Genomic DNA, 23416 nt, shown 5'->3' on the forward strand with positions numbered 1-23416 from the left:
ATATGACATCTGAAGAGGTTTTAAACTGCGTGAGGCCCATGCGTCAGTATACGTCCATGAGCAAACACAAAGACTGCCCTTACTAACTTAACTAAAAGTTCCAATTCACAATCAAATGTTTGCTCTGACTTGAGGATACTGTATAGTTCCCCTAATATTTAATTTCTCTGTCTGTTGAAACCTGCAGCAATTTACCTGCAAACTGCTAAATCCACAAAATCCACTTGTGTTCTGCCCCTCATTAGGACGCAGTTTTGGTCTCCAAGGTTATTTCTAGCAAAATTGTAATTAAGTGTAGACAGTAGGTGGCTCCTACACACAAAAAGAGAGAAATGGAAAAACATCAACAATATTGAAGTTAATATCTAAACGCAAACTGCTCGAAAAAGTGTGGTACACTATAATAATAGTATTTAATTTATTACAATGTCTTCCTTTAGAACAAGTTATGCAAATGTTTGAACGTAATACTGTTTTTTGGGGGTTAAATACTTTAACAGAACGACATGAAAATAAGTCAAATCAAAATAGTTAACTTTATTTTTGTCCAAAAATCGTGATACAAAAGGGCATAATGGAGCCTATTAATAATAGACAAATACAAACATGTATTGTTACCCAGAATGCAGCACAAGGAACATCTGCAAAACAAAGTAGATTTTTAAGTTGCTGGATAAACCACAGATTCTCCTCAAAAGCACTTTTTTTCTATTTCAGGGTTGAAGTTAACTCACCTCCATTCTGTTAAATCATCACTGTGATTTCACTGCATTTGTTATCAAACTGAGATTGTAGACTTTTGTGTTCAACACTTAATGTTGATAATGTTACGTACGCTGTATTTGACTCCAGTTTGGACATTATTACAGAAAACCCTGTTTGTCTCTTTATCTTATCTTTATCTTTAGTTATTTGAACAGAAGAATCTTTGTGGCGTTAAAAACTGACGGTGACTTGATTTCAACCGATTTACAAATGTCTTGAAATCCCCCCCCCCCCCAAAGACAAACCCCCAGAAAAGGAACCTGCACTGCATTATTTTATGTAGCCCCACCACAAAAAAAGGCACTGCATTTGTCCTGCAGAGAAACAATGCATACAAACTTTCTCACGGACAACATGAACGCAGTACAGCCGCTGATGGAGGCTAATGAGACAGAGAGACAGAGAGACAGACAGACGGGCATTAAAAAAAAGATACATTCTATTAAGCTTGACATTTCAGTGGCTTGTCAGTTGAAACATTTTCAACTCAAGGTGTAAAGTGTTTTCTGCCAACAAACATGGTTTCAAGTGGAAAGTGGCAAGACTGGCTGACCAGGCTAGAGCTAGCCTGTTAGCATGTCTTTCTGCCATCCCCTTGCTTCAGAGGAAGGTAGCTTGTTAGCACGCTCCTGTTGCTAACATGCTAACTGCAGGAGAAGAAAGGGGATGACGGTAAAAAAAAAGAAGGAAGAATTACAGAGTCAAACCTGTTGTTTCCCGTTGCAACACATGGGAGCAAAGTCTGATGCTAAACTCGTAGATAAACAGCTGCTACTGCTAATGATAGCCATGTAGCGATAGCAAAAACACTTACATAGTGTATTTGTTATTTGTTTGTTATTTATATTTGTTGTTTACTTTTACAGACCTGGGGACAAAAAAAAAGAACAAGATGAGATAACTGGCAACAAGTTTGTTCACAACTTGTTTTCTGCCACTGAACTGATGATAATCATATCTGATGTGAGTGAACCAGGTATGAAAAATGACATTTACAGAATCAGTTGAAAAATGATTTCTCCACAAAGTACCGTTTGTGGCATCAGCCAATGCAAAAGTTGCAAAAAAGATTAGACATTTTTTATGAAGGGGGGGGAATTCTAAAAAGAAATCTGCTACTAATCAGACGCTATACTTTACAAGCAAAGCTTATTGAAAAAACACATTTAACAATGTCTGACTTGTTTGGATTTAATGAGTAAATGTACGGGTATAAAGCCCTTTCCTGACAGAAAATGACTGAAAAAACATTTTGTTATTTTAAAATAAATATGAAATTCAACAACAACAAAAATCCACACACATGTGCACCTGCACAGATATTAAAACCCCACACACATGGAATGCGAAAAAAGCAAACAAACATGATGTTGGCTTACATAATTTAGAACAAGAAAAAAGACATTTCTAACTAGAACACACAGGACAGTTTTTTTCATGTCGCAATGAAAACATAACATGAAGACATTATTGCTGCTTATTTTGAATCAACATGGTTTCAACAGAAATTCAATGAAGGCGTGTTAGTAGCATGTGGAGACGACGCCGAATGCCGTCGTCCTAGGAAAACAGTGAGGAATTGATCACCTTGGGTCTAAGATAAGATGTGCATCCCTTTACTTGGTGAAAGGTCATTGTTTTAAGGCATAAACATTAACTTCCTGAACTGACCTGATGTGCATATACTGAATAGCCGCACGTCCCTCCTGAATTCCATCAAGACGATATCACTTCCACTTCACTCCCTGACGACATCACTGTTTACATGGATTAGATTGATCCAAATGAACCTTCGATAGACAAACCACACTGACTTCGTCCAGAATCCACAAAGAGGGAATGGTTTGTGGAGGAATTACTGAACCTATCAACAATCCTACCAGAGCTCAAGACCTACTCTCACTTTAAAAGTTCGACTAAAAGGTTGGGGGGGGGGGGGGGGGGGGGGGACTTGCAGTATCTTTACGCATCCATCATCTTAACCTCTAAAAATCTAAAATCAACTTTACACGTCACCCATGAAATACATCTAAAACTCTCACGTTGCATCATGAACGTGGATTTAAGACTTTGCTTTGCTCTGAACACCTGAGACTATGGCTAAACGCCTAACTAACTAATAGAGAACAATACATTCAGTATTAGTTTTTTGCTCATAGGAATAACTGTAGAAGTCTATCATCACCTGATTTCCTACACACTTTTCTCCAAGACCTAATTAACTGTGGAGTTTCTACCATTGTTTGGATTCTCTAAACAGATCTAAAGGATGGAATACCGGACACTGAAAACCTCATGGTAACTATTGATTTATAATATTTGTCATCCAGTTCCCCAAAAAAACATTTTAGAACCGAGTTTGTGTAAATCCCAGTAACAATGTGTTCGAGTTCACTGACATCAGAAAGGAAATATATTATTGACTCTTATAAGAGTGGGGAACATGTGCAACTCTGGTCTGGGCCTGGGATTTCAGTCTTACTTCCAGAAATGTTTGAGGGTCCAGTTTTCCAGGACTCCAGTGTTTTAGACTCAAATCATTTGTGAGGGGAAACATCCAATATCCAAGATGCTTTTAGAAAGACTGGACATGAATGTGTATTTCTGTTAATGCTGGTTTCATTACAGCGGCTTCAACTTACAGGAGTGGGATGCACACGTGTAACAGTTAAGACTGAGCCAACGACAGCTGAATGCACTAAAGCTCATACATTCATCTGGATTTGTCCAGAGAGGCTGCGAGCCGCAAAATTCTCCAGCTCCCAAACAATCTCCTGCTGTGTTCTTCATACGTGAACATCAAACTCCGGAAAACTTCCACAGCTTAAGAAACCAGCTTTGTTAGTTGTTGCACGAAACCTAATCAGTGTTAAGGAAACCAGCCTAATGAGTGCACACTCCTCCTCATACATACACATACACCACACCTGCAAAATCAACTTGGATAAAACATTATCATCAATAACAACAAAAACCTCATTAAGTACAAAATATCAAAATAACATTCATATAAATAATTTAAATAGCTATACTAAAGCTTGGAATTCTTGGTCTAAAAGTTTTTTTGTTTTTGTTTTTTTAAAAGACGAACGAGAAGTGCTGATAATGTGCTGTACAATTTGGGGGACTTCATGGTTTCGTAGTTTAAGTTGGTATTTTGGGGATCACTGGCATTTACTACGTAAAAAATATTCCTTCACCCCACAATTTAAACATTCATTTTTACTTTCTTTTTTTTTCTAAACAAGATTAGTCCATAAAAATCCCAATTTCTTGTCTTCTTACCAGGCAAACGGAAACAGCAGAGAAGTCCTACACATTTGCCCATGTTTCAACTCCTCCTCCTCCTCGTCCTCCTCCGTCTGTTTCATCTAACTGTCCCCCAAAACCTGCGATAGGTCACCAAAGTCGCAATCAAAGAGTTCGCTGATGCCTTCGTGGTTCTCCAGTCCAAAATGGTAATTGTGATTGTGAGGGGGGGACAAGTTGATGAAACCGTCTAACGGGAGAGGGAGGCCTTCTCCGTTCAGGAAGTCCGAGGAGGAGAGAGGGGAGAGGTCAAAGTCAGGCATGTCTCCGAGGCTGGAGAACGGATCACCTCCCAGCAGTGATTCTGTCAAAGAAAGTCACAGAGACAGTCGTTCACTTTAATAAAGACTGTGGAGTTTTAACCCTGACACTAATGTCGATAATACAATATTTGATTGTGTTTATTACACAACTTTTTTCATTTTTCACTGGAGAAGATGTAAACAGAACATTACTTTGAAATGACAAAACTTTACTCAAGTAATAAAACAGTCTAATACAGCTAGTCTAACGATTAATATTTGTGATGACATTCCCAGAACTTCAAAACAAAAGTGTTTTGATATGGAATAATATACATAGTTCATGACAGGAAAAACTATTCATGATTCATGCAAAATAAATCTATAAATAACAAAAACATACACAAATAAGGCATTATAATTTGATCTTAAGTCATGGGCTACAAGGAATCTCTCTCAGATCTCAGATATGTTCTCTATCCGAATTTTAATGATTAACAAACTTGCCATTAGGCAAAATCAACTATTTGTAATCAAGGATCATAGGGTAGTCTTCAGTTGGACAGTGTGACCTATACTAAAGTGATTTCACTCTGCTGCATCAGAGTTAGCGGTGGGTACGATGCGACATAGCGATTCTGTGATAATCAATATACTGTAAACTGAAATATCAGTATTTGCCCCGGTGTATATCGATTAGCGTATTGCAAGGGGAAGGTACGACGATGTATTCCTAAATCGAAACAATCACACCTCAAAGAACAACTTTTTTAAAGCTACAGTACCTATCAAGATTTTAGGTGGAACATTGTGACTTCCTTACTGAGAATGCGATGTTATTTATGTACATTTGTGAATTTAACGTAATGCACGATACTGTGCAAAAGTCCCAGGCCACCATTAGATGGTATAATTATTTCTCAATCACTTAATTGGAAAACATACAAGAAAATACATGAATGTAGTTCATAAAACACAAAACACAAATTATATACGAGTTAAAGTGTCGAGTATTTAGTGGGACCTACAATTCCCTGGCTCTCTTAAACCTGAAGTGAACCCTAACTAATGTGATTCAACACATGCTACAGTTTTACATACACATGTTTTACACAGTAATGCATACTTCTACATTGGCAGATGTGAACACTCACCTGTGTCCCCACCTAACACCAGTGACGTTGGGTCCTGCTGGGAGGCTGCTGTGATCGTGGAAGATGTCGACCCCGGGGACGATAAACCCACCTCCAGGGCAGGTGTGGAAATTCTAGTGTGTGATTGGTCTGTGGGTTGTGTAGGAGGCGGCACTAGCGGGGGGTCAGCATTTAGTTTTGTGGGACTACCTTCAGTCACAGGGCTGCAGACACCAGAGCTGTCATCCGGACAGAGGAACACATCGATCGGGCCGCGCGAGCTCTTCAGCGACACCTGGTAACCCTGAGAGATGTGGACCAAATCGTGTTAGAACCTCAATGCGACAAAATTAAAAACAAGCTGAGTATCATTCCGACTTATTCTTCAGGCTCGCACCTCGCTGGGTTCTGAAACTTGCATCTGGGTCTCTGGTGGAGCTCTGATCACCATCACCAGGTGGTCTGGAGAATCAAAGGACTTCCTCAAGTCCTGACAGCGCACGTAGCCCAACGTGATCGACACAACTGTTAAGGACTACAAAACAACAGCAAGTGACTGAGAGAACTGAGATGGACGGAGGTCCATTTCCAGACCCGACCCATTATCTGCAATTTAAAGATGTAATTTGTAACTTTTAATAATAAAAGCTGAGGCAGAAGAAGCAGCATTAAGTGCGCGTAAAGTGAGACAGCTTCATACAGCGGCACTCTGGATGAAAACACCAAGAAGTGGCCACAAAAATGTTTCAGAAGTCGGCAACACTCGCTCTCCTGCGAGAAGCAGCCGGAGTAGTTCTCCTGCTCCGGGTCCAAGTACAGAAAAGATGTACCTGCTGCACTGCCTGCCCCTGGCAAGCAGTAAAGGTCCAGTCACCACCAGATAACTGGCTTTGACCCAGCTTGGTCATCATTAAAAGAATGTTTCCGATGTTTAGTTCAATGTACAAATCAAATAATTGTTCAGTTGTTGCTGTCTTTAAAAGAAACACATGAGCACCATGATTCCTTTAAGTGTTTGTGTGCGTCTGGTGTGTGTCTGGCCCTAAAGGGAAACACTGTTTATGAGAGAGAGATTGGGTAGAGGCCAGGGGAGAGAAAACTGTCATTCACTACATGGTCTCAGAGACCCCAGACTGTTTTGGTCTTTTAAGGCTGGTAACGCACTTTTCCTTCACTGCCTGGGACAATGATTGCCTGGACTGATCCTAGATTGGACCATAGATTGGGAAACAAAAAATGTGCAGGCGAATAAAACCCCATTTGTATTGAAGGGACAGTTGCCATTCATGACCAGGCCAAATGTGGTTAGGCTTAGTTGGATAATTATCATGGTCAGAAGGATATTTCTTGTTCTGCGGTTCCTCCGTGAGCAGCCGCAGCTGTAGGTTGCATTTGGTAATGAGCTCGTCCAGCTCCTCCTCAGCCTCCGTGAGGTCACACACCTCCTTCTGCAACTCCTTATGGCGGGAAACCAACGCTGCATCAATTCGATTACCACTGCAGGGGAAGAGAGCGACTAATATTTTACTGCAGTCATCAGGTTTTAACGTTTTTAAATGTTGTTTCACGGACCAATTGGATTTTCTTAGTTTATACTATTTTAGCATTATTGGGTCTGGCAAAAGATCGTTTCATACTCACAGCCACTGGATATTGTTCTTAGACTTCTTGGAGATGAGCTGAATTCCCTCCAGGACATTGGTTATGTCATAGATGCGTCTCTTCTGGACATCGAGGACCTGCGAGGCCCAGTTAAGATCCACCACGCCGTCAGCCGACTGGGACAACAGGTCCAGAAAGCGCTTGGTGGTCAGGTTCAAGGAAGTGTCATACCGCGACTTCTCTGTCGTGATTCTAGGAACTGGAAAGAAAAGGAATTCCCCTGATCAGGATTGTTTTGATCCAAATGATAGTTGTTGTTGTTTTGTCTCTCTCAGTGTCAGTGGAGCATTTTAAACCTGTTCACAGAGGAGTGTAATAACAAACTGCCTGATAAAAATCCTGATGAAATCTAATGAAAAATAAATTATAGTTCAGTTGAGTTGAACTCAGTTGAGTCAGCTCTGACTTGTTTTTCGAACATTATCAGACAACATTCTCCCACACATGAACAATGACCAAAAGGCAACAACTGACATAAATTAAAAATGCCTTTTCAGTACAAAATATGTTGACAATAAGAAACTGTGACCGTGTGTGTGTGTGTGTACCTCTGGGTGGGGCAGGTGTGGACGGTGGTGCTTGGCCTATGGACGGTCGAGTGGTGCTGACATACTGATGGTCACTGTCCAGATCTAACTTCCTCTTAACCTGAAGAAATACAAAGTTTTTTGTCATAAAACATTGACTTGCACATTATGAAGTGTGCTTTATTCTAATCAGACGACAGGAAAACTCACATGAATGAAACAAAACCACATGTCATTGAAACTGGAAAGAGGGCAATTGAATATTCTGCAAACGTAGCATGACATTAACTGCAGATGGACATGAAATTTATCGAGTTAATCTCCCTACAAGAACGACAGAACTGGAGGCAGATTCCCTGAGATGTCACTGTTTTTAGTTAAACTGGTCAAGAAGTTCATTTTATTTTTTTTTCTGTAACTTGTGTCATTTGTGCTGCTGACTGTCTGTGTGGTAGGAGAGGTTCTTACCTCATCTGATACTCAATCTGATCCTAACCCTTACCCTAACCCAACTTCAAAACCTAGTAATGCTGAAAAAGTTTAAAGCTCTGCTTTTTGGATTTTAGTGTTTTATTTAAGCAAGTTTCAATGTTATGTATTACTGTCAGTGTGCTACTTCCATCATGGCCAGGTCTCCCTTGTAAAAGAGATCCTTGGGACTAACCTGGTTAAATGTAAGGCTGAATAACACACAATTAAAATTAACCTCAGTGGAATCCTTTACTTTTTAAATAGAAAAACTAACGACAGGTGGATGAACTCAAAACCTGCAGGAGCAGCACAGTGACGTAAACATTTCAAAACATTATGGACTCCACCATAGCCAACCACTTCCCTCTTTCTCTTTCACACCCTCTCCCATCTGTCCCTCTTCTCACCGGAGGTCGTCCCAGAGCCGGTCGCCTCTTGTCCTGGATTCCCACGTCGGCGGGGCCCTGTGGCGTTGCAAACAGCAGGATCTCCCCCGTGCTGGTGGGAGCGATAGCCGGGTGGAGTCCATCATTGCTGGGGCTGGTGATGATCACTATCTGGTGGTCCTTGCCCAGGTCAATGCCCCCAGAGTTCAGCAGAGTCTCAAAGTCGGCCAACAGATCCTCCGATGTCTGCCCTGAGATCAGAGTCTCTGACATTGCACTGTCTCAGTCACTGTGTTGCCCTCCACTGGACTTTTGTTGAGGTGTTGAGAGGAGACGGTGGTGTCACACACTGAGATGCTGTGGTCAGACAGAGGATCCACACCCCTTTGCATTTGTTACACTCAGTGAATTTAAGCAGGAACAGCACGATTCCCTGTAGGTGTTCAAATGCAGCTCCAACATGTCTCTCTACAAACAAGCTACTACTCATGTATACGTTGTGATTATAAGAAACTACAGCAGGTACTAGAATGGGTTGATAGTTATGGTGAAACAGCAAGACAGGCTGTTCTGCCAAACAGGAAATTTGGCAAGTAATATAATATTGCTAAACGCATAGCAGCTGTGCGAGAAGAGGCTCCGTCGCTGCCGTGTGATCGAAGAAAGAGTCGCACTTTGGTCGCGATGTTAAGTAAACGCAGAGGGGGAGAGCGACCTAGCAAAAGGGACAAGCTAATCTTTTGTTTTCATGTGTGTTGTCAGTACTGTAGAGCCGCGAGGCCTGGCCACACACACACACAATCACTCACATACTCACACTGACTTTCACCACAGATACTGAGCCTCCTGCTAACGACATTAGCTTCGTTCCTGACAGCACACAGACACAAATACACAAAAAAGGAGCCACTTGATCTGATAACAGACATAAAACTGTATGTTATAGCCACCGACCCCACATACGGGGCTTCATTAAACGGCTATTCAAACTTTGCAGCTGCTTTCCTTGAAGTGAGCAATCAAAATACAAATATATATTGTACAAAAGCAATCTCTACATCACAAGGCATCTTAGAGAGTTAACGTCATGAAGCGTCACTTGGTTCAGCAGAGAAAACACAGATAATCATTTACTATGACATATGTGGCACGTTAGCATGCTAGCTAAGTTAATAGCCGCAGTTCTTCTGCCCCCTCGTTTTGCTGGGGCACGCAGGAGGCACACCTACAAAACTGGAAATAAAAGAGAATAAAGCGGTGAAATACACACGCATCCTTCACGGTACATGTCGCTGGTGCTTTGCTTGTTCACAGCGGGAGCGGTCCATCCACAAAAGCGCCGTCCAGACCCCGTTATCGGCTGTTATTGTTGTTATTGTCTCAGCTGATCTACATCTAAACAGGGCTCTGACCGTTTTCGCGCGAAATCCTTTTTACCGCGAAACGGGCACGTGCGTCGAACGGACGCTTTCCATTGGTCAATGAGATGCTGTTTCCGCAGGGTGGGATCGGCGCGCTCTGATTGGCGCAAAAGATTGTCTGTCTCGTTGTCGAGCACAAATTCATCGATAAGAAGGTGCGTTCAAGGTCTACAAAAATAATTGTTAATCCATTGATATAGCTTTCATTTTGCGAACATATTTCAAACTAACTCATGACTAATAATTCATTTTGATATTTCACATTTAAAGTACATAGTCTGCAACCTGTTTTCTAAAATTAAACTGCCCAATGTGTTTACTTGTTGTAATTTGGGAATGTATAGAATTAAAACCTACACTGTCACAGTTTGAGACTTAATATTGTCAAATAAGCTGTACTTACAGTCATTAAACACTTTCATGTGTGTTGTGCACATTGAACCGGCACATATTTGCCTCAATCTACTTGGATTAAGAAGATTTTCTGTCTTTTCTACTGTGTTGAACCGCGCGTATGTCAATAGGCAGCCCCAGTTAATCAAGCGCCTATCGTGCAGCTAGAGAGCGACAAGATGGCGCAGGCAATATTTGAAGTGCTTGAAGGTAGGGATTTGTTCTTTATTACGGCGTTATTACAAATATAATTAAAACGTAAATGGGTATTTCAAACAACATCAATTCACCTCCCCCATTTCTGAGTGAAGAAGCTGTGCGAATTTGTGTATTACTGTAATAACCATCAAAACATTTCATGAATGACAGTGACAACAATTGTAAACAAACAAACATTGGTAGATTATTGGTAACTTAACCTAGTGGACACTTTATGACTGTAAATTATACTCATCTATCGCAGTCAGGCAGTGAAATGTCCCTCTGTTATTCATACAGTATGTCTCATCTGAGCAGCAGGCCCATTACTCTTGCTGTCCAGTAATATGCAACATAATATACTTCCTGTACGAGGCTTAGTGGTGTGTTTGCATTCTGTGTGGATTATATTTTATTACAATAATGTATTTGTTCATTTGGTCATTATGATATGCATATCAAACATACATTCTGTAAATATGAGTTAGTCACAAGGCTGCTTTTCATCTGCAGTACAATAGACACCCTAAAATGCAAAGTAAGAATACAACACAATGACTAGACTGAAGCTGCAACTGTTAACATTTACCACTATTATTTAAAATTCCATGTTAGAATGAATGATAATACAACTGGTATTACATAACTTTATGCAACGATAAAACAAACAGCAGGAGAAAAACATCAGTCAGAGCATGCAGGCAGTAGCACACAGAAAGCATTAAACAGCCAACATCAAGCAGTACTGACAATGTTAGAAAGATTGGTCATAAATGTACAATGAAATATTTTACATTTTTGCTCCACTAATGTGTAATAAGATATCTATAGAGTAAGTGGACCTGTATTGGATAGAAAAAAAACCTTTAACTGATTATTATTATTATTGTTGTTATTGATCTATATATTTTTTGTGCATACTGTAAGATTTCAGTATCAGCTCCCAGATGAAAGCGTATGATGCATGTTTTGGGATTGAAGGAACAGAAGGTATAGTGCGATTGATCGTGAGGACAGTGAGTTCCTGTCAACAGCATTAATGGATGAGTAAACGTGTCCTGTCCTCAAGCAAGATTCAGTTTCTCCACCATCTTTAGCCAAACACTTTTCTTAGTTAGTCCTGGACTTAGTAATTTACCCAAATCCCATTAAAAATCTAAAATCTGCATTCACATTGTATTCTTCTTCTTCTTTCCTTTAAAGGGATGGACAACCAGACAGTGTTGGCAGTCCAGTCTCTGCTGGACGGTCAAGGTGGAGTTCCTGACCCCAACAACCAGAATGTTTCTGGGACACCTGCAATCCAGTCTATGGGTATGAACTGTATGTACTGCAAACATAGCATGTAACAGCCATGTGATGACAAGACAAACACATGAATCAAATCCAACAATCAGACGATTATGCTGACTTGATAGAATCATAAAAGATAAAGATATCTGGTATCTGAAATTAACTCAAAAGAATACTGTCTTAACAAAAAATATAATGTACTTCCAATCGGGTAAAATTGCAAGACAGGTAATGTGATTAATACTTATGGAGATCATGTAACAGACATCAGTTTTATCAAATTCAGCAGATGATGTTTACAGCATCATTAGTATTGGCTTAAACAATTTACAGTGTACTTTCTCAAAAGACTTTCCCATCGTTTGTTAGAGATTGATTTATTTGATTATAGCTATAAGTTATTATTAGTGGCGTGTTTGCTGCTCGTAAGTGAGCTCCATTTATTTTTAGCCCCTCTCTGTGATGGCACTACAATTTAAGTCTTTTTGGCAACAGGAATCAGATCCTGGTCAGGTGCCAATTATGCTGCTGCTTCAAACCTCACCTACATCATCACTCTCTGTATCCCACACGTGAATACAGTAGTGTTAACAAAAGATCCATTTATGGCCGTGTCGTACAGCAGTGCAGGTGGGTTAGTCCATCTCTCCTGCTGCGATCGCCTCAACCCTCTGTGTTTGTGCTTCCTGCAGATGACGAGGACGTGTTCCTGTGTGGGAAGTGTAAAAAACAGTTCAACTCTTTGCCAGCATTCATGACACACAAGAGGGAGCAGTGCCAGTCTAATGCCCCCTCCCTGTCCACTGTGTCCTTGGCCTCCACCAATGCTTACACACCTGTCCCATCCATCAGCTCTGTACCACAGACTCCTGCCAACAGACAGGTGAAGAAAGATGTGTTTTGTTTTTTTCAATGTGGCCGATTGTTAAATGTTTAGATCAGTTGAGCTGTACATTAGCTTGTAACAGTTAGTAAATATGACAGACAATGAAGAAAGTGACCATTCAGTCAAATAGACAAATTTAAAACCCTTTGTAGATCAAGCAAAACTGTAGGAATGTTTAGTTTTTAAATATTTGTAAAATGACAACAGTAACGGTAAGATGGTAAACTGATTTTTTATCAGTTTAAGAGACAATGCACAGACTATGTTGTACCTTTGAATGCTCTGTAACTTTATTTTCTTCTTTTGTAACAGGAACATAGACTGTATACAAAAGTTGTGATTTGAACGACACTATCTGCTTTTGAAACCATAAATTCACAGGTGTCACTTGCAACCAGACGTGTGTGGGATGGTCCTAGCAGTCAGAATGGGAACATCATTTACACATTTGTCTACATGTTTCATTGAAGAAGAGCTGAAACTAGTGGTTGACATCATTAACTCTTCAAGAAAATATTTATTAATGTTATAAATCAAGTGAAATGGAGGCTCACTTTCCCATAGACTTCCATTCAAACAGTTCTTTTTGCAACCAGTGCAGTCGCCCCCTGGTGGCTAAGTGCTACTCCTGCCCTACTGCCTACCAGGCTTCACTTTTCAAACCGTACGGCTTCATCCATTTTCATATTCAGTCTATGAGTCAGAACAAAATGGATCATGAATGGAATGGTAGTATAATTGAGCAAATAAGAATCAAAATGATCTGACATGTCGTCTCAGTTGCAGTGGATTGTTTCGGGGACATGTGAACTGATTGTGTTACTGTTCCCTCAAACACCAGGTATCCACCTACATCACAGTCCCTCCCTCCCCGTTAACACACACTCTGGTCCAAGGCAACGTGCTGGTCAGTGACGATGTTCTCATGTCGGCCATCTCGGCCTTCACCTCCATCGACCAGCCCATGGCCACCATGCAGGCGCCCATACAGGTAAAACTGCAGTTGGTGACACGTTACATTGTTTATAACACTAGAATAAGACACCAGCCAGTGTTTGTGATGCTTGCTGTTCATATACAGTACTGTGCACTGCATGGTTGTTGGCTTTGCTGATGTAAAATTAGGATTTCGTGTCTGTACTTATTTGGTATTTTGAATGGGATGATTTAAAGTTGTCATATAATAGCAAGCTTTCAGTGAGGTAAACTCAACATGTAGATCTGAAACAATTAATCGATTACTAAATTAATCGACAACTATTTTGATAATCAATTAATCGGTTCAAAGCTTTTTTCACGATTAAAACAAGATTTTTGATTGTTTAAGCGTGTTAAATTTGAATATTTCCTTCATTTCTTTGCTCTGGATAACAAAGAAATCATGGAAAAAGTTAATCATTTTGGTTTGTGGACAAAACAAGACATTTGAGAACATCATCGTTTCCAGGTTTGATGAACACCGATCAACATTATTTTTTCTGACATTTTATGGACCAAACCATTAATCGAGAAAATAATCGACAGATTAATCGATTATGAAAATAATCATTAATTGCAGCTCTAATAACATGCATATTTAACGTTCAAGTATGTCTTGACTAAACCTGGCTCAATAGGCTTTTTCTTTTTTACAGCAGCCATTTTCAACATGAAATAGTAGCACAGACACATGATAACATTATGGTTCCACTCCAGGTTTAAGAGAGCCAGGGTCGTGCTATTGTTCAAGTGTAAGGGTTTGTCACACTACAAACTTGACACTTTAACCTGTAGAAGTAATATCCTATTTTAATATATTTATATTATAATACTGCACACATATTTCCTGTTTTTTCTGGTTGTATTCCAATAATTACGTCAATGAAAATGGTCTTGTCGTGGTGGCCTAAGGTTTTTCAACAGTACTATACATCAAAATGACGAGGGTTGCCGTGGCCACACCGTTTTGAATCCGCCAAACCCTTCAACAACATTTCATCTTTGATGGGTCTTGTACAAATTGGTGCATTTTATGTCGGTATTTTGCCTCTGTTTTCACCTTAGGGGGGCGCTATAGAGCCCTTGAGCAACTCACAGATTCTGGGAACTATGCAAATATTGCATTTTCACCAGACCTCTGTGCCAAGTTTCAGGAGTTTTTATGCACGTTAACCCCCTCAAAAATGACCAGAAAACCACAGATAGAATAATAATCTGAAGGATAACAATAGGGTCCCTCGCAGTCACTACCCGTTGTTAGTGGCTCGGGCCCTAACAAGTGTCAAACTTGCTTAAAAGTGCTTAAAATAAACATTACATAATTGTATAATGATTAAATGTTACTGTGCTCATACCAGCCGTTTCCCTTTTATGTTGCAGAGTAACCTGAGCATGCACACAGCGGGCGTGTCTTACCTTCAGCACCACCAGCACCACCACCACCATCATCATCATCACCAACAGCAGCAGCAGCAGCCTCAGTCCTCCCACCCCCTCCCCCCAAGCCAAACACCGGCCCACTCACTGTCAGCGGGCCAGCCCACGCCACAGTCGCTCTCTTCTCAGGTGGCAGCGAGTCACAGCAACTCTGTGGTTCAGGTGTACAGCACTCTGCCTCATATGGCTGGAGGTGGCGGTGCTGAGATCCACACCCTGGGTCTGCAGCCTTTCCATCCAGTACAAGTGAGTGAAGCAACTGCAGGATGAAACTTTTAATGGTAATAAAGAGATATGTGTAAGTACAAACCAGTCTGTTTGTGTACGTGTGCCTCAGGTGCCCAGTCAGTGTGTGGAGAGACAGTCGTTCACTACTCCTCCTGTCTACAGCCCCGGAAAACAAGGAACCAAGACAAAGCTCTGCAGCATCACCAGCAGCCTGACGGAGCTGGACGATTTCGAAAAAGTCATCATTCCCAAAAGGCCAAGGAGCAGCAAAAAGAGCCCAGATGGAGAAACAGGTCTGGAAGGAGGAAAATACATATTATAGTTTGTAAACATATAGTTCATTTGCATTTAAACTCATAGAGATGCTACATGTGTGCATTAAAATATTTAAATTTACTGCTGCTTGTGCCACAGCTTCCACCACAAAGGATCTGTTTTTCTTCTCAGATTCACTCAAGACAAACAAACCACTCCACGTTTTAAAATGTAAACCATAGAGTTATTCTTTAATGACACTGCACACGTGTCGATAAAAGGATGATGATGATTGTTGGATAAATATTCACTTTCACGGAATCTCTTTCCCCAGCAGAGCAGCTGAAAGGAAAGGGGCCAAAGCTCAAGTGTAATTTCTGTGACAAAATCTTCTCGAAAAACTTTGATCTTCAGCAGCACATTCGAAGGTGAGTCACTGGCCCTGCATGAGAGACTGTAGCCATCTACGATTTGACGTCTGTCCAGAGGACGCGGACTTCTTTCAGTCCGTAAATTGAGACTTACAACTTTTTTTTTCTTTCATTTTACAGCCACACCGGAGAGAAACCCTTCCAGTGTATCGTCTGTGGCAGAGCCTTTGCTCAGAAGTCCAACGTGAAGAAACACATGCAGACACACAAGGTATTAAATACTGATATCTGCAGGACAGTGATGTGTTTGTGATACAGTAGTACCTGGAGCAGAATTTATGAATTTTTTTAAACAAAAATAGGATAGTGTGGATGTAGCCTGACACCTGCCTTCACCCTCCAGGTATGGCCTATGGGTGTGGCCAGCACAGTGTCAAGATTACCAGTCACAGTGAAGGTGGTGCCAGTGTCATCCAGAGAGGAGGAAGGCGGCGCTGAGCAGCTGCAGCAGCTGCAGCAGCAGCAGCAGCTGCAGCATCATGAACAGCAGCAGCTGCAGCATCATGAACAGCATGAGGAGGAGGAGGAACTGCCTCAACAGCAGAGCTGTCAAACACAAGCGGAGGAAGAGGTGGCCCAATCAGGTAAATGAGTCATTTCTAATAAATAATGCACAATGAATGTAAAAAGATATAATAAATACATTTCAAAGATTTTTAACTCCATTTCAGCCATTACATTTACACAGGTTTGGGAGATTTACCAGGTTTAGTTTGAATAAACTAACCATGAGTACATTTATACAAGGATATGACTGCGTTACAAACGGTGTGATTTTTGAAGCCTTAGAATAATTCTTTATATGAACATTAAGTTTGGGCCTTGATTTGCACTGCAGTGTTTGTACAGCAGACCAAACAGACCCTAGTTGCACTTGGGAGGTGGAGTTCTTTCTTCTTTCTGTTTGTTACAATCTGCAGTCTCACCACAAGACCTTTAACACTCATAAGTCATGTTTAAATCCATGATATTATCAGCAGGGGTTACATTTTAAGGGCAGACGGTAAAACTAGAACAATGCTAACAAATGTTAAAGATTGAATCGGAAATGATTAAAAATGATAATTACAACACAACTACCTCCACAAAAGATAATACAATCATAGCAAACAGACCTTTGCTCTCTGTTCACTTCAGTTAAATTTAAAGTTACTACAAATTCAGGACCAAAGAAATGCTGAAACCATGTATCATCACATCTATGGCTCCAGCCCTCACAGTAAAGTACGATGACTGATTACAGAAGCAGGAGCTGGCATGGAGGAGAATGTGCCTGCCGCCCGGGCCGATGTGGAGAGCAGCCGAGGGGAGGTGGTGCAGAACGGGCATCCTCCGGCACAGATGCAGACACAGTCTAACCAGAGCCAACAGTGCCCAAGTCAAACCAAACAGATCGTTGTGATTGACAGCTCCTACCAGTGCCAGTTCTGTGCTAGCAAGTTCAAGACCTACTTCCAGCTCAAGTCCCACCTGACCCAGCACAAAGGGGAGCAGGTGAGAACACATATGTACTGAGAAGGTACAAAGCCATTTAAAGACAGTGAGTCTATGTGCTTTGTGTTTGTTTTTGCTGAATACTGATACAGTAGAAGTGTACATTGATTTTCCAAGTTAAAACATGACAGTGACCATTGTGGTTGGTTTTACTGTAGTTCAAACCACAAATACATCTGTAAAAACTCCCTGATGGAAAAGCAACTCTCTCCAGATTAATTATTAAAAACTAAAAGGACCACATTTCAAAATGAGATGCTGAACAACAGCCTCTTTACGGAGGAAAGCTGCCAAGTCCACTTTATTGCTCTTCAAAAACACCCTTGCTTTTTAATATTATTAAACTCTTTGATTTGATTTTCTGGCTCAAAAGTTCAAAGTGCACAAAGTCCTAAGTTTTCAGACTGATGAGATACAGGCGATATCAGGGAAAAAGCTTAGTTTGTTTGTGCATGTATAGATTGGTCTGAAGCACCTGCCTGAAGGGTATGTAAAATAAAATAGTCCAAAGATAGTCAAGGTAATGACTTATAATCATGCATTTTAATATCGATGAATATACACTACAGAAAATATTAAATATTAAGAGTGATTACTATTTACAGTATAAACAGAGGATTGCGCATATGAGGTATTGCACTTATATAGATAGCAATAGGGCTATTATTGCACATTACTGGATCATCATAGTATGAGTTTCATGCGTTTGATGATGATTACACACGCCTGAATACACGCCTGCTTCCCTCCCTGCAGGTCTACAAGTGTGTGTTGAAGTCCTGCTCACAGACCTTCCAGAAGTTGGATCAGTTTTTGGAGCACACCCGCACGCATCAGGAGCAGCTGACCTACCGCTGCCACCTCTGCAGCAAGGTCTTCCCCTCGCTGTTTGAGCTGGGCGTCCACCAGTACTCCCACTGTTTCTGCCCACAGCAAAACACACGCAAGGAAAACACCATCTACAGGTCAGTGTATAATAATAACAGAATTGCATTAGTTGATTGTAGTGCAAACATGCAACATTAGATGGCCACTTTATAAAAAGGTACACCCATGCAACTGCTTCTCAATGCAAATCAAACCGCAGCATGTAGACTGAGCACCAGAATGGAGAGGAAAGGGGATTTAAACAACGTGGCATGGTTGTTGGTGCCACACAGGCTGGTCTAAGTATTTCAGATGATGATCGACGGGGATTTTTAATGCACAACCATGTCCAGGGTTACAACCGAGGTATATAGAAGACCATCTCAGACACTGCTGCTCTGCTTATTAACTTGTCTGGCAGGATAGCTGCAGTCTTTACAGTCTCTTCTCTTTCTCCTCAGGTGTGTGAAGTGTCAGAGCAGATATTCTACTCAGGAAGCACTGGAACAACATCTGCTGACTGCCTCGCACAACTTCCCCTGCCCCCACTGTCAAAAGGTAAAACAAACACCAGTGTGGGAGAACAGATGAAAGATTGAAAAGATTATGATTGCATTAAGTTCACTACTCAAACCTTGTCAGGTTTTCCCGTGCGAGCGGTACTTCAGACGCCACCTCCCCACTCACGGCGTTGGAGGGAGGTTTAAGTGTCACATCTGTAAAAAGGCCTTCAAGACGGAGCACTACCTCAAACTCCACACTCGAATCCACTCAGGTCTGAAAGTTCATTCATAGAAGTTTTGAGAGAAGTAGCTTTCTGCACTTGCTATAGGCTCCGTTTCCTGCCTTTAGGAAATCTGACCTATGCACCCAGTCAGGTACACCAGTGATTTCCTGTGGTCTAAATGAAACTACTGGGTAGTGACCAATAACAGGGCTGTTCAGAGAGAGGGAACACATTATTATACACATACATTAACCCTTAGTGCTCACCCAGCATGGATCTGTGCCGCAGGTGCACCCGGTAAATTGCCCGCAGGAATAATACAGAACTGTGTTTATTAATCTTCAGGCTTTACAAAATTTGTTTTTGTCGAGTTAAAGTTATGAGTCATTTTATATCGCAAATTATTTTTTAAAAAGCAGGAGTAGCGATAATTGTGCAAAAGTCACAAAATAGACAGATTTCTTTTATTTTGTTGATAAAAACTAACCAAGGGAACTTTGGACTGTGACGCATTTCCAAATTTCACAAATTCAATCCGAAACTTTGGAGTACTTTTTGCTCAGGTGTGGATATATAGTTGGTTAAAAAAAAAAAACAGAAAGAAAATCTTTTACATCAGACTGCCTATAGGTTGTGCTGAAAAAAAAAAAACACAAGACACTTATTAGCAATTATTAACAATTATCTAGCAGCATGTAACAGTCTCTCCCCAAAAAGCCTTTAGGAAGAGGCTTTTCAAAATAAAGTAAACATTTAAATCTGACTCCATTTACTAAACAATTAACTTTTAAAAATCGGTGGGAATTAAAGTTAACCAATGAAAATTGAAAATGTAATCCCTTTAAGAATTAAATCCTATTGTCAAGAAATCTGACATCGGTCTAGTTCAGGGATGGTCTATATTACTAAAACCACACAGTGACCTTTCTCCACATGGACGATTAGCCCATTGCAAATCCCTCCATTTACATGATAAAAATGACACAATGATAACAAATGTTACACAGTCTCAAATTTAACCAAAAAAACTAAACATTTATTAACAAAACAGTTGGCAAACAATGTATTGCAGATGTTGCACCAATCCTTGCCTGATGTTGGCACAGTAAGAGTGCTCCGCTCTCAGTCAGAGTGACACAGACACAGACAGACTTCCAAAGTATAAGGCAATAATACAGCTAAGTTAGACAGCTAAAAATACATACCGTTCTCTCATGGAGAGTAGTTGTTGGCAGGCTGCTCTCTGCCATGGCGGGAGGGGCAATGCATGCAGGTCACGTGCTCTCAGCATCTCAACACAGGGCTGCGTTAATGCATGAGACAAAAATAAAATATCGGCCGATGCGATACATGTTTAAAAAAACCACAAATATCGGCCGGCCGATGTATCAGTCGACCGTTACTCTTTATATAAATTTTAACACGGTCATGGGAAAAAGCAGCCTAAATACTCTAAGGGTTAATATAGTGGAGCATTTCTGACACACAGGTGTTAGAAGCAAAGACCTTTAGTGTCTCTGTAGCAGGTCTCGCTGCCACCGTGGTTTCTCTCGACACAATACAGACTGAGATGGCTGCGCACACACACGAACAATAAACCTAGATCGTTCCAAACTCTTCTCCATCACGTGCAGCAGTCCCTCTCCCTCCGTGTCCAGCGAGCTGCTGCATATAAAGGGAGAGAGCATGATTACAAAACAGCGTCAGCTCTGCCAATTAGTTCACCTGTGACTGAGCAGCTGACCACGCCAAGCCACGCCCACCTGCACAAACCCAAAACAAAGCAAAAGTGGATGAAAGTAAAACAAAACAACACGACTTGTTTGCTTCCATTAAATCGAGATCTCAAGAAGGCAACGAGCGTTTCTCAGGTTTTAAACTATCTTGTCAATTCCGAAAAAGAGACCGTTTCCATCTCATAATGTTAGTATTTAATGACATGTTGATGACAGCGTTAATAGTGTACTACTGTAGAACTGGAGCTGATGAATCTCAAATATTGTCTCACGTGCTCATGTGCAAATCACATGAGCTGACGTGACATCTGTGTAAATCATGAGTAAATATAGACGCGAGTTTGACGCCGATTCCCATTCCTCAGGTGAAAAGCCGTTCAAATGCTCCCTCTGTGAGGCGACGTTCAACAGGAAGGACAAAGTGAAGCGACACATGCTCATCCACGAACCTTTCAAGAAATACAAGTGTCCCTTCAGGTGCGGTGACTACAAACACATGATTTATTTTCTCTGTTTTACTCTTATTAAACTTGACGCTAACTCTTGTGTGTGTTTTCTCACCAGGACACACGTGGGCTGCACCAAAGAGTTTAACAGACCAGACAAACTCAAGGCCCACATCCTGTCACACTCTGGTGAGTGAATAAATAGTGATTTATCTGCAGTTAAACAAAAATGACACTGTTTACTATCAGTCACTCAGTCACTCAGAACACCAACACATCATAGAGCAGAGAAAACAAAACAAACAGAGACAGAACTGAGGAAAGCCTGTGCCAGTATTTCAATTTAACACATTTCCTTAATTTCGAATGACCTATAATGATAATTTTATGTATTAATTTACAAATTCCTTACATGTAACACCTTTAAAACAGAGAAATCCTGTAAACCCGTCATTTTTTATGTATATATTGTATGGAATGAGCATAGTATTACCTTAAAATTACATTTTTATTGTCTATTTTGTTCTATATTTGTTTGTATAACTTAAACTTTATGCCCATATATGTTGTACGGGAAGATGAATTACTGTTTGTAGAATCCAGACAGGTGGACCCAAGTAAAGCCTGTATTTGTAACATAAACAACACTATCACTCAGATTTTTTTTTTATTTATTTCTCCCTATCTCTTCTCCAGGTATCAAACCCTACAAGTGTCTGTTTTGTCAGAAGGCGTTCAGCCGCAGAGCTCACATGCTGGAGCATCAACAGTCCCACACAGACAACTACCGCTTCAGATGCTCCACCTGCAACAAGGGCTTCACCCGACAGAGCTACTACAGAGACCACAAATGCCCTGCGTCCGGCAACGGGACAGGAACTGAAGGAGGCGCCGGAGAGGCAGAGGGAGGCCACATGATAGAGGAGGACGATGGGGAAGATGACGGGAGGTGTGGTAGATACACCCGAGAAGCAAAAAGGCCTGGCACTGTGGGAGAGGATGGACATGAAGATGAAATGGGCAGAACTGACCACTTAGAAAGACATGAAGAGGAGGAGGAGGAGGAGGAGGAGGAGGAGGAGGAAGAGGAGGAGAGAGAGCAGAGGAGGAGTGACGAGGGTTGTCAGGCTGCCATGTCTATCAGCACCAGGGAAGAGCAGAGTGAAAGAGAAGAGGAGGAGGAGGATGACGGGTTGGATCATGGCTGTGAGGCAATGGAGCAGATTCAGAGCAATGGACAAAACTGTTTGCAGCAGCCATGTTTGTAGTTCTTCGCATCCTCTCTGGACATTTTCTGGACACGACGGAACATCCATTATTTAAAGAAGAAGAAGAAGAAGGAGAAAAAGAGTCTGGGAAATGATTTGTTTTAAATTAAAACGCTATTTAAACTATAAGCCCACATTTGTGGGTTTTGTTACACAGTGAATCTTAGTCTCTGAGACAACCGGCCGGCCACGTCCTTCTGCTTTAGTAGCCACAGTAAACCACAGCATATAAATGTCTTATATTGAAAATATGAGTTTAAAAACTGTAGTGCGTTATTTACTCACAATATATTTACTAATAAACTGTATTAGTACACGGCAACATTCCCCCACTGCACACAGGAAGTGATTGTGGTGCTGCTGTACACACACACACACACACACACACACTCACTCCCTAACAGAGGCCAAACAACATCAACAACAAAGGAAAGTCATCAAAAGTTACGCACTGCAGCTTTACGTACACGTTATATATGGTTTCAGATTAAATTACAAATGTAAAAGACTTATAATTGTGTTGTGACACATTTATTTCACATATGTATTGTATATAGCTGTAATACAATTTGTAATGTATAAAAGATCTAATTTATTTGTGTAAGACGTTATTTTCATCATGGTGAATAATATGTTTATGTTAAACAATATTCTCAAACTGTGCCAAGTAAACAATCAATGAAAACGTGATCCATATCTGTAGCTCACTGTTTGTATACGTCCACAAGTTCAATTTCTTATTCTGTATCATTTACACTTATATTTCTGAAGGGTTTAATGGTTCAAAAACTAAAACTAATCCGGAAGCAACGAACAGGTACTGCACTAGTATTCATAGTTCAGGGACTGAAATACACACATTT

The 23416-nt window shown here is 40.8% G+C and overlaps 2 protein-coding genes across 3 annotated transcripts; one reads left to right on the forward strand and one right to left on the reverse strand.

The window, feature by feature from the left end:
• Positions 1–1617: 1617 nt before the first annotated feature.
• On the reverse strand, positions 1618–9922 carry e2f1 (E2F transcription factor 1). The gene is made up of 7 exons (XM_058643783.1): positions 8517–9922; positions 7660–7759; positions 7091–7310; positions 6794–6946; positions 5847–5961; positions 5471–5753; positions 1618–4378 (listed from the first exon to the last, which is right to left on the reverse strand). The coding sequence occupies exons 1-7, from the start codon at positions 8766–8768 to the stop codon at positions 4137–4139; spliced, it is 1365 nt and encodes a 454-aa protein (XP_058499766.1). The 5' UTR covers positions 8769–9922; the 3' UTR covers positions 1618–4136.
• A 560-nt stretch (positions 9923–10482) lies between these two features.
• On the forward strand, positions 10483–23139 carry znf341 (zinc finger protein 341). 2 transcript variants are annotated; one of them, XM_058641927.1, is made up of 16 exons: positions 10483–10519; positions 11711–11821; positions 12493–12683; positions 13528–13677; positions 15045–15347; positions 15439–15622; positions 15919–16012; positions 16136–16226; positions 16359–16599; positions 17259–17509; positions 18266–18474; positions 18838–18934; positions 19019–19151; positions 21205–21316; positions 21404–21474; positions 21982–23139. In XM_058641927.1, exons 1-16 carry the CDS (start codon positions 10489–10491, stop codon positions 22551–22553), a joined length of 2841 nt encoding a protein of 946 aa, XP_058497910.1. In that variant the 5' UTR covers positions 10483–10488; the 3' UTR covers positions 22554–23139. The 2 variants fall into 2 exon arrangements, with proteins under 2 accessions (XP_058497910.1, XP_058497911.1); XM_058641928.1 differs by having other exon boundaries at positions 15922–16012.
• The last annotated feature ends 277 nt before the right edge of the window (positions 23140–23416 follow it).

The sequence above is a fragment of the Solea solea genome, chromosome 11 (genome assembly GCF_958295425.1).
Source record: "Solea solea chromosome 11, fSolSol10.1, whole genome shotgun sequence".
Lineage (NCBI taxonomy): Eukaryota > Metazoa > Chordata > Actinopteri > Pleuronectiformes > Soleidae > Solea > Solea solea.

What these genes read in the sequence shown, in the direction of transcription:
- e2f1 (XM_058643783.1), bottom strand. Translation starts at nt 8,768, where the DNA reads ATGTCAGAGACTCTGATCTCAGGGCAGACATCGGAGGATCTGTTGGCC. An exon ending in CGGCTCTGGGACGACCTCCG is followed by an intron (nt 7,760 to 8,516) that starts GTGAGAAGAGGG and finishes GTATTTCTTCAG; the next exon opens with GTTAAGAGGAAGTTAGATCT. An exon ending in GGTGTTAGGTGGGGACACAG is followed by an intron (nt 4,379 to 5,470) that starts GTGAGTGTTCAC and finishes TTTCTTTGACAG; the next exon opens with AATCACTGCTGGGAGGTGAT.
- znf341 (XM_058641927.1), top strand. Translation starts at nt 10,489, where the DNA reads ATGGCGCAGGCAATATTTGAAGTGCTTGAAG. An exon ending in CTTCAGCAGCACATTCGAAG is followed by an intron (nt 16,013 to 16,135) that starts GTGAGTCACTGG and finishes TTCATTTTACAG; the next exon opens with CCACACCGGAGAGAAACCCT. An exon ending in CCACACTCGAATCCACTCAG is followed by an intron (nt 19,152 to 21,204) that starts GTCTGAAAGTTC and finishes CCCATTCCTCAG; the next exon opens with GTGAAAAGCCGTTCAAATGC.